The sequence below is a fragment of the Caretta caretta genome, chromosome 2 (genome assembly GCF_965140235.1).
Source record: "Caretta caretta isolate rCarCar2 chromosome 2, rCarCar1.hap1, whole genome shotgun sequence".
NCBI classification, from domain to species: Eukaryota; Metazoa; Chordata; order Testudines; family Cheloniidae; genus Caretta; species Caretta caretta.
In genome coordinates this window covers 225,261,384-225,272,818 of record NC_134207.1, presented here as the reverse complement: position 1 = coordinate 225,272,818, position 11,435 = coordinate 225,261,384, and the positions used below count along the sequence as shown (strand labels likewise).

Here is an 11,435-nt window from a genome sequence, read left to right as displayed (position 1 = left end):
ATTCTGCATATCTCTAATATCTCCTCCAACTGGAGTCCTCTCTAAACAGTCCCACCCTTTTCAATATCTGTGATCCACTACCTTCACAGCAAGACACTAAACGGGTCTCCTGGTCACCCCATACCACCCCGCTAGTGATAGCTGAGAATTTACTTATCCTAAATAAGCAGTGCTAAGTAACCACAAATGATTTTGAAATAAGTTTCAAAATAACAAAACAGGACCCTTTTTCAAGTTTTTTAATTTCAAAATCTGACCCTGTGTTCTCACAGAATGGATGCTGTCCTCTTGGTTAATCACCATGCACTATGTAATTTTTCCAATTTAGCTTCAAATCTCTTTTTACTTAAAGTAAGGATGCCAATTCCATAGGTTTTGAAGTCATAACTAGTTTTTTCCAGTTCCTTGACTCTGCTTTTTACAGTACTGATACTTAAATCCAGAACACGAGAAGTTTCAGCTATTTGTTTAATGTGAATCTTTGCTTGCAAGAGGCAATCTATTTTATCACTGAGGGTCTTGGCTGAAAGAAAGAGCACTCGTGGATATCTAATGAAAAATCTATCCACCTCTCTTTCAGTGCACCCAAGAGATAACAACTTCTCTTTAGCATTTGTAAAGTTTTTTTTTATATATTCATTAGATAAGTCCAAAATGTCAGCTCCAGTGCCATGTAGCAGAGCTAGTAATTCCTCATTCCTCAGATGGAAAGATGACTGCAGGAACTCAATGTTTGCACTCACTTGCTTGCTGCTCCGCAGGAGGATGAAAACATTTTTAGAAATTATGTGCTTCACAAAATCATTTGGGTTTTCACCACCTAAAGATAAACAGATTTCATGCAGGAGGTCAGTCATCTGCTTATTCAGCTCCACTCTGTTAGAAAAAGTCCGTGGTGCTCTGGTCAACATATTGCTAAGGTGTTTAGAGGTTAGCCCAAGAGAACAGAAAAATGTAATATTTTTCTCCATATTCATGTTATTACTGGAACGAAAGAAGGACTCAGGGGAACGTCCCAGAATATTTACAATTTCCAAATCAGTCATCAAAATACTTCTCCAAAGTTCCCAACGTTTTTCAAGAGACTCATGGGAACGCGTGATGGCCCGTGGATAACGTGAGATGATGCTAGCAATGATTTCATTAGTAGCCCCTTTGCTTTGCAGAAACTTTTTGAGGCCCTCTTCATTTGTGATCAGCTTCTTCAGAACTCCAGGTTGTCGCCTTCTTGCCATTTTGACATCCACTCCCATGCATGCCAGATTGTTTACTAGAATGCCATTCTCCTGGCATGACTCTGCATCAGCACTCTCTATCTTCAGACAGAAGCGCCTAGAAGACACAGGTCTGAGTGCAATCTCTGCAGAAAATCTAATCAGCCAGAAACAATTCATATTGTGAAGAAGTGAGTTTTTCATGCGCATCAGTCCCCTGGCTGCCATAGGGATCAGCTGCTGCAATTATCTTTGTAGTATTGTATGTCCACTGTTTATCATCTGAGGGGAAGAAAACAAACAGTCATTATGCACAGCTACTGGACACTAAATGAAGAACGTGGGTGGATTTGTTTAAATAGTTAGAGCTTAAAAAAAAATAAAAACAAAATCTGCCCAAGTAGGAATATCTAATTATTTAGTTAAAAGATATGGCTTAAAAAACCCCTATAAATTAGCAAATTAAATAAATTGTTTAAAATTCATTCATTTAAAATTCTGGATGGAGGTGAACAGAAGTGTACAGGATTACTACCATGAAACCAGAATAAAATATTCAGTTACATTAAAGGATTAAGATTCAGGCTTCCATCTCTTAAGAGGCATGGTACAGACAGCCCAGGTGGGAAGCTAGGGTAACTTTAAACCACCTTTGCACGCTCCCGATTCTGGACTGCTCTGGTGGCTGAAGGGTCCCCCTCCCCCGTCATATTTCAGGAAGCCCTGGAGGTCTGTCTGCATTATGGCAGACTCCCTAGGCAGTAGTGCTGCCCAGAATTTCCCACATGCCTCACTCCAAACACTCCTCTCCCAGCCGCAGCCATTTCCCCAGCACAACCCCTACACACGGGCTTGAGAAGGGTCCTAGGAGGACAGCCTACAGCTCTCTCCCCCAGCTCCTGTTCCAAAGGAACTCTCCCCAGCTAGACCTGGGGTTTTTAGGCCCCTTTATACTATTGTACTCTGGTCCCTTTATTCAGCATAGAAAGATTGGTGCAGGAGTGAGAATCTCACCCAAAGTGAGGACTCAGCAGGAAAAGTTTGCATAACACTGACATCTCACCACATTCAACTCTGTCCCCTTTCATAGTTGCCAATATTTGAAACTGTTTCTCAAGGAATAGTTCTCCACAAAGAGTTGGGAAGTTGGAAATCACAAATCCCCCAAGAGCTGAAGTTTGTTGTGTATTCTGGTCAATTTCATGTTGAGTTCTAGGTTAGTTGGTTGTATTTTTTTCCTTTCATCCTTGCTTCTTCTATTTCCCCACCCTCTAAGCTGTTTCTACAATGTAACACACTACACCACTATCCTGATCCAGAAAGCCCCTCATCTGGTTCAGCATATTACAGCCAAGAAGATATCACGCATTGCAAGGACTGACTTTGATCCTGACACTTGGGTAACCAATCAAAACAATCAATCATAGAATCATAGAATATAAGGGTTGGAAGGGACCCCAGAAGGTCATCTAGTCCAACCCCCTGCTCGAAGCAGGACCAATTCCCAGTTAAATCATCCCAGCCAGGGCTTTGTAAACCAATCAATTGTAACCAATCAATTGTCTGTACACAGTCTAAGTACAGTAACAAGTTTTAATGTCATCTGATCAAAAATGGAACTTAAAAAAGATGAACAAGTTTTTTGTGTCCTCTTCATGGCTTGAAGATGGAGTTTTAGATTTAGGACTTACGATATGAGTCTCAGCAAAATATATGTCATTTCTTGGAACCTTTTCAGAAATCTGGTCATTTAAAATCCCCAGCTGTTAGGTCTTCCAATACAGTCAAACTAAGCCAAGCAACTCAGAAAATTATGTCAGGCTCTTAGTGCCACAAATTCACGTTGGAAATCCTCAACAAGTGACACAAACACCCCACTGAAGTGAATTAAACCTTTGTCCTATCCATCAGAACTGGGAGTTTTAAATGTTGATATAAGAACAATATGAAAACTCATTACTGCGCACGCTCACCAGGTAGTTTCAAAAGTTAAAAATCTCAGGTGCTACAAAACGTTTTTCAAAATAGCAAAATGGACTCCGACCCCATTAGGGATTCATTCCTGGCAAATTTCCAGTTTTAAAAATCAAACCATTTTTACATTAAAAAAAAACTTAAACTGTTGGCATGTGCTAGACCCTTATTTTGTAATAAATAAGGGTGAGCGGCACTTGTAGCTTCTATGGGTTTATTTACAATAAGGGAGGGTGGGGGAGTTAGGAGCTCCCCAGGCACTTCTGGCTGCCAAGACGGAACCCTGGTGGGCTCCCTCTCAGGTGTTATTGCAAGGGTCAGGGCTCCTGAGACAGGAAGGAAAAAGCATTTCAAATGCTGCAAAGAAAAATTCTTCAGCAGCCGTGGTGCAATGGGGAACATCACCAGAGGCCCCTACAGTAGGGAAAGGATCAAGCACTCCTACCGACAACGTCCTGCATCAACAATGGGAGAAGGGAAGGACAGACACCATCATGCCACCCAGAGATAGTAAGGAGGAGTAAAACAACCTTCAGAGTAGCAGCCGTGTTAGTCTGTATTCGCAAAAAGATAAAGTGAGCTGTAGTTCACGAAAGTTTATGCTCAAATAAATTGGTTAGTCTCTAAGGTGCCACTAGTACTCCTTTTCTTTTTGCGAATACAGACTAACATGGCTGCTACTCTGAAGGTTGTTTTACTCCTCCTTACTCCCTTGTCCCAACGCCAACACATAGGACAGGCTACAATATGGCTTATAATAATCAATTTTATAAGAAACCCACAGTAATACCCAGTAAGTCTGCAGTAATAACAGAATACAGCTTTAAGAACCTGACCCAGAGTCTGTTGAACTCAAATGGAGTTTTTCCATTGACTTTAATGGGCGTGACATCAGGCCCTACATTTCTACCAACATGTGGAACATAGGTGCCACTTTGAATCCGGGACGCTATAAAATGGTTTCTTGGTCATTTGGACAAGAGTACAACAGCCAAACCCCAGAGTTCCTTAGCTAAATACCGATGATAATCTTTCTGTTCTGTCCAGAACTTTTCCATTAAAAATTCATTAGAGGCTCTGGCACTTCTATATTGCAATTTATTCTAGGCACTGAATTCAGATCAGATTCAGGAACATAACTACTGATTACATTTCTTGTTTGACAAAGAAAAGTTATTTTGGAAGGAGAGTGATAAGGATGCCCTCTTATGGAATAACTTTATTAGCCATAGTTTCCACACAGCCCAGCAATAAAGGGGTGCAATAAATATCAAGTAAAAGTTTCAGACTAACAGATATAGTTCTAATTGTTTCAGCAATTGTACTATAAGGAAAAATAAATATCCTGTTCTAGCCTGTACTTTTCAACCAAGCGGCAATCCACCAACCCCCAGAACATATAGCACATAGTGTTTCCCAAGCAGTGAACTATCAAAAAATCATTTTCAGAGAAAAAGAATTTGCCATGACAAATCAGACCACATGTGTATCAAAATCCAATATGCTGGCCACAGAGAATATCTGACACTTAAGAGGAAGGCAACCTCAATTTATCCTCATCCACATCCACAAGCACCTGGCTAATTATGGGAGGGAATACCTTCCTCATCCATGCTCTGATCAGCTGATGCAATGTAACAAGATTTGACAATCCATATCTTGGACTAAGTGCAATCATTTTTACTGCTTATGAAGTTATCTTACCCCTTTTCAAAGTCCAATTATAATATTTGACTCAATGACATATTGTACTAAGGATTCCACTAGCCTCTAGACAAACTAACTTCCTGTTGGACAAAGTACATTCCTGTCTGGGTCCTCAGCAGGGTTCAAACCCTGTATCTAAAGGGCTAAGAGAGTAAGACTCTATTTCTTGAGAAAAACTCCAATAGCTGGAAACTGTAGTGGACTCCTAATCTTCCTCTACCACCCATTAGCAGAAAACTAAAAGATTCATAATCCCTTAGTGTGGGTTATGAAAGCAAGTATCTGTCCCATTAAATTGAGTTCCAAAACCTCAATGCTTTTAGTTAAAATAAAAGCAGTCCTTAATCATTTTATCCCTATTGGGATTCAGGTCAGCTAATCCCAAGAGTTCAATGGGACATACCAGCTAACTAGTCTTATTACATAATTTCATTGCAGACTGCTTTTCTTCTTGTTACATTTCATAATCTGTTCACTACTAGCAATAATCTGATAAATGCTGCAGTAACACTTGATGAAAGGGAATTGCATGAATAACTGATCAAACAGTCTCAGACTCACCAGGGCATATTGGAGCCTTCTTCAACAGATCAGTATATAGATGAAAACCAATAGCAAGAAAAAACAGTCAAGAAAGATGAAAACTATCTTAAGAAGTGGAATATTTTCTCACTGGTAGGGTGTGTAACTCCTGTTCTCCCCACCCAGGAGTAACTCATATGCCTGAAGAGCAGAATAAACACCCTAAAAATGACACCAAGCAAATCCCTATTATTTAAAATTGTGGAAGCTTCTTCACTGGAGGTTTTCAAAAGGAGGCAGGATAGCCACCTGTCTTGGATGGTCTAGACCAGTGGTGGGCAACCTGCAGCCCGCAGGCGGCCCGTCAGGATAATCCGCTGGCAGGCTGCAAGACAGTTTGTTTACATTGACCATCCGCAGGCATGGCCGCCCGCAACTCCCAGTGGCTGCAGTTCGCCTTTCCCGCATACAACCACATTTGCTCCAATCCCTCAGACAGAGACAAACACCTACAGGATCTCTATCAAGCATTCTTAAAACTACAATACTCACCTGGGGAAGTGAAGAAACAGATTGACAGAGCCAGAAGGGTACCCAGAAGTCACCTACTACAGGACAGGCCCAACGAAGAAAGTAACAGAACGCCACTAGCCATCACCTACAGCCCCCAACTAAAAACTCTCCCGAGCATCATCAAGGATCTACAGCCAATCTTGGAGGATGATTGCTCACGCTCACAGACCCTGGGAGACAGGCCAGTCCTTGCTTACAGATAGCCACCCAACCTGAAGCAAATACTCACCAGCAACTACACACCACACAACAGAAACACTAATCCAGGAACCAATCTCTGCAACAAGCCCCGTTGCCAAATCTGTCTGCACATTTATTCAAGGGACACCATCATAGGACCTAACCACATCAGCCACACCATCAGCAGCTCATTCACTTGCACGTCTACTAATGTGATATATGCCATAATGTTCCAGCAATGCCCTTCTGCCATGTACATTGGCCAACCAGACAGTCTCTACACAAAAGAATAAATGGACACAAATCAGACATCAAGAATTGTAACATTCAAAAACCAGTAGAAGAGCACTTCAATCTCCCTGGACACTCAATAACAGACTTAAATGTAACCATTCTTCAACAAAAAAACCTTCAAAAACAGACTTCAATGAGAAACAGCAGAACTGGAACTAATTTGCAAACTTGACACCATCAAATTAGCCCTGAATAAAGACTGTGAGTGCCTGGGTCACTACAAAAAGTAATTTTCCCTCTGTTGATACTCACCCCTTCTTGTCAACTGTTGGGAATGAGCCACATCCACCCTGATTGAATTGGCCTCGTTAGCACTGACACCCCCCCACCCCTTGGAAAGGCAACTCCCATCTTTTCATGTGCTGTATATTTATACCGGCCTACTGTATTTTTCATTCCATGCATCTGATGAAGTGGGTTATAGCCCACGAAAGCTCATGCCCAAATAAATTTGTTAGTCTCTAAGGTGCCACAAGGACTCCTCATTGTTTTTGCTGATACAGACTAACACTGCTACTCCTCTGAAACCTAAAATTTAATAGTAATTAAGACAAGGTTTATTTTACAAGGGATGCTCAATCACAATATCACTTTATAATTTAGTAAAATGTTATTAGTAATAACTTACTAGCCTTTAAAAGTTATAGTCCAGTCAGACTCAGATGTGCCAGTTAGCACCAGGGATCCATTGTGCTGTGTGTATGTGTGTGTGTGACAAAGAGGCAGTCCCCATCCTGAAGAATTTCCAATCTAAGGTCCTGAACCAGCAAACAGCTGCTAACAAATGCTCTTTTTATAGATTATGCCTTTTACAAATATTTTCTGTCCCTAAAAATATCCATTGTCTGCTCTGACTCATATAACAGGAGAAAAAGAACCTTCCTCCAAAATAGTAAGGGACATACTATTGCACAGCTCATTTCTATTTCTATTCTATTTCTATTATTCTAAGCAATAATCACCCCAGATCTTCCTTACCTAAGCATCCACTGGGGGTTGCCAAATTTGGTTGGAGGAATTCCTGGAGATTTGATCACATGACATAATCTTTAATTCCTGGAGACTCCAGAACAATCCTGGAGGGTTGGCAAACCTAATTTGGGGATTCTTATTTCACATTGCTAAGACATGAGACCTTTGCCAATACACACAAAAAATAGTCAAATTTCAAGCAAAAATTCAGACTAATGAATACAGTTGAATATCTTTAGAAACCACATTATAAGACAAAATAAATATACTGCTCTAAACCCTCTTGGTTGCATTTTACACAGCAGAATCAGTCCTTACGTTGCACGCAGATAATCCCACCACTTTACTCGGATCCGAAGACCACTTTGACTTCCCTTTAGTATTGCTAACTCTTCCTATTGGGCAAAGCAAATCCTTTTCCTGTTAAATCAAGCCCCAAAACCTTGCCGCTTTCATAAGAGTAATTTTCAAGCATTTAATCGGCACATACTAGCTAACCCCTTTTAATTAAATTATTTCACTGCAGCTTCCTTCCTTAAATTTCTTGTTTCACTTTGCAATTTGAATTCTACTAGCAGTGACGTGAAAAGTGCTATAGCCGAGAAGTATGTGATTTGTGTTTTCCATCCAGTAAGATTGAAAGTAAAATGACTCTTCCCTGAGTAACCAGTGTAATAAGACTGTAAAACGTGTAATTTACCACCACATTGCGGTCCGGGAGTCTTCCTCATCATAGGTTAAAGTTGAAAGCTAACAAGGAGAAAACAGTCAAAGCTAGTAAAGAAGAAAACTTGATATTAAAAAGGATTTGGTTTTCGTTTTAGTGCTGCCACCTACCAGATTTCTGTTTTCACTCATTTTAGTAAAAGTGAACTGCTGCACCAGGAGATGGCAGTATAAAATAACATAGCCATGCAATTTGTGCTGTGGTATTTTGTGCTATATTTAAGATTTGGAGGGGGAGGGGGTCCACAATGTTTTTGTAGCCTATGTAGGAAAGAAGGGTGGGCTACTAACAACCTTCACAAAGATGACAGGTGTCTGAAGCCTCTCCAGGAGGATATGGAATATGGAGCAGAGACATTGCCACTGGCCTTCCTATAGCACCATCACCCTTTCTTCCCCCAAAAGTCTCATTAAATGGCTGGGTGAGGATTCTAACATGTCCGTTACAGAAGGTTGTCACCTGTCCAGGTTTTCCCAGGATTGTCCTTTTTTGAGGTAGCTGTCCCAGGAAATCTGTAAGGGTGCTCAGTACACACTGACAGCTGTCCAGTTTTATGGGCTTGGGTGGGATCATCCCGGATGGCAACCCTATGCACTGTTGTCATTAACACATTCACATTGGGGACCAAATGTATTTTTAAACAAATTCAACAACGAGAAGGATTTTATTTTTTTTATTATTTAATTTGATCATAAAGACAGGCCCAATGTGCCAATTCTTTATCAGAGCAGTAAGGACTAGTAATCCATGGGGGATAATCCTGACCCCAAGGCTGAGCCAGATAACTAACCTGGGTATAAATGGGCAGGTGTCTGCAGCTGCTGTTTCAGCCTCAGGACTACAGTAGCTTCAGTGGTCATATGGGGACAATGACTGATGAATACCCACACTGCTTGGCCCTGACCCACCCATCCATTTAAAGCAAATAATGATCATAGAGATAAAATACAAAAGGAGGTAAACTTATACCTATGTGTACAATAAGCATAAAAGAATTTTATTCTGAATATTTAAAGGAAGCTGGGACAATTGTATACACTTCAGACATACAATAACAGGTAAGTGTACTATAATATTTTTATGTATACCAACTGATCTGTGATAACAGTAGAACTTTTGTACATAACTGAATTAGGAAATGTCAATCAGGTGCTCTAGGATCACTTAATTAATTATCTGCATTAGTTGCAGGCTTACTTAAATTACCTCCTTGATATATTATACTTCAGAATAAATTATTCATCCTACCAAACTTGCTACACTGCAGGGGGTCTTGATCTTCTTTTCAGCTACAGTGTTCATACCAAAGAAGTGACCAGCTCAGTAAACCTACAATACTTGTCCTTTTAATGAAAAGATGAGGAATAATAATCAAATATGTCCAAAAAGAGATATGTAGAGTTTACAATCTGTCAAACTATAAGCTGTACAACCCCAGGATCCAGAAAACAACAACACTCTACTTCAGAGGGTATGTATTACTGCACTATTACAAGAGGTCTGTGCTTCATTCCATTTGTCTGAGTTAGTAATGAATATCTTTACAACAGGAGATAAATATGTTGGGTGTTCAGAATATAAATAAAGAGATTATGTATATGTTTTTGCAGATGCATATTTGAGGCATGGAGCAAGCATGCTTGTATGCCTGTATATATGTATTTTGTGCATGTATATATAGCATGTGAAGGTGCGGTTATCTTTGTATAGCTCTGCGTGTGATGTGTATGTGTTCTGCTGCATTTTGGAACACTTTATAAAAGGGCTCAGCAAAATGTATTTAGAGCTACAGAATATTAAGATTTAATAATGAATAAAAGTAGACCTACAATGAAGGGACCTATACAATGTTTTCATTGTCTATAGGTCACATGAACTTGGCTAATTTACAAGGCCTACAATTAACATATAAAAACCACGCTTTATTTTAGTTGACCTTCCAAACGTTGTTTCTTTCCTCAGTGCCCATATTGCTTCACAGGGAGAGATGCTTTTTAAATTAATTATACATAAGAAGTGGATAAACACAAAACAGTGATTATGTCCACATCAGACCTTGAGCAACCACTATAATATGTACTAAGGCCCAGATCCTCAAAGATATTTAGGCTTCTAACTTCCATTGATTTCGAGTTAGGAGCCTAAATAACTTTGTGGACCTAGGCCTAACCCCACTTTGTAACTTTTTCCTTTCAACATGATTCTTAAGAAAAGGTTCTGCTCTGTCTTGTTTCTTTAAATCCCCAAACACTGCTCTATGTCCCATCCACTCAGCTTCCCCACCTGCACCTTTACCACCAACCATCCACTATCTATTCTACAATTTTTGTTACTGCTTGCCTTTGAAGGGGACCCCAGAATACTGTGCAGCAATATCTCATAACAGAAATTCTATTTCAGTAAATAGATTGGGGGTAGAGGAATAGGTGTCCAGAGAAGATGTTTACAGTATTACCTACAACACTTCCCTGCTGCAGCCATGGTGATGGAGAAGCCCACAGCATTCTGAGATACTCAAATACAAAGCAAAGCTCACCTCAGCTGCAGAGCAGATAGTAACGGATACTTAGGGACACTGGAGCAGAACTATTGTAGCAGACTGTGGCAAGGGCTGAGGTTCATCAAGTTAACCCTTTGTTATTTGTACTTCTTCTCAAAGTGGAGATGAGTAATTACTTTCTTATAGGCACTATGAGAACTAAACACTGGTGGCCCTATCCTGCTCTCATTAAATTTAATTATAAAATTCTCACTGGTGTCAGTGGAAGCAGAAGCAGGCCCTGATCAAAGAATGCCTTGGACACAGTCACGTCTCAAATGTAGGTATCTCTTTTGTTTTCATATAATTTCACAGAGTTAATTTATAATTCATTCTCCTGTCAGGTAGGTCTGTACAGCAGATCCCAAGGCCACAGCAGAAGGGTTGGACCGCAAGCATCAGTGGCAGTGTCTCCTCCATATAATTCTGACCATATACAGCCATTTGCAAGTGAAATCTTACATTTTGAACTCTCTTTAACCCAAAATGGCAGGATCATTATACTGGGTGGCAGGAAAAAGTTCGGATCCCTACTTTGTAGAGAAGGGGTTGTTCTTATAAGGTAGTGGGCTCTGAGACTATAACGAGGTTCATCTAGCTTTCCACTTCAATATGAATTTACTTTTTGATACAACCCAATTATAGTTAGATAGCCTCATTACTATTGAGTGGTACTGTATAGTATTAGCCTATATATTTATCTGAATACTTTATATCCTCAGTCTCAATAGTA

At 40.1% G+C, this 11,435-nt stretch overlaps 1 protein-coding gene across 2 annotated transcripts; it reads right to left on the bottom strand.

Annotated features, from left to right (window-relative positions):
* Positions 1 to 224: 224 nt before the first annotated feature.
* On the bottom strand, positions 225 to 8,173 carry MTERF1 (mitochondrial transcription termination factor 1). 2 transcript variants are annotated; one of them, XM_048838112.2, is made up of 2 exons: positions 8,137 to 8,173; positions 225 to 1,496 (listed from the first exon to the last, which is right to left on the bottom strand). In XM_048838112.2, exon 2 carries the CDS (start codon positions 1,440 to 1,442, stop codon positions 297 to 299), a length of 1,146 nt encoding a protein of 381 aa, XP_048694069.2. In that variant the 5' UTR covers positions 1,443 to 1,496; positions 8,137 to 8,173; the 3' UTR covers positions 225 to 296. The 2 variants fall into 2 exon arrangements, with proteins under 2 accessions (XP_048694069.2, XP_048694068.2); XM_048838111.2 differs by lacking the exon at positions 8,137 to 8,173 and adding an exon at positions 7,093 to 8,130.
* Positions 8,174 to 11,435: the final 3,262 nt, after the last annotated feature.

What these genes read in the sequence shown, in the direction of transcription:
- MTERF1 (XM_048838112.2), bottom strand. Translation starts at nt 1,442, where the DNA reads ATGGCAGCCAGGGGACTGATGCGCATGAAAAACTCACTTCTTCACAAT.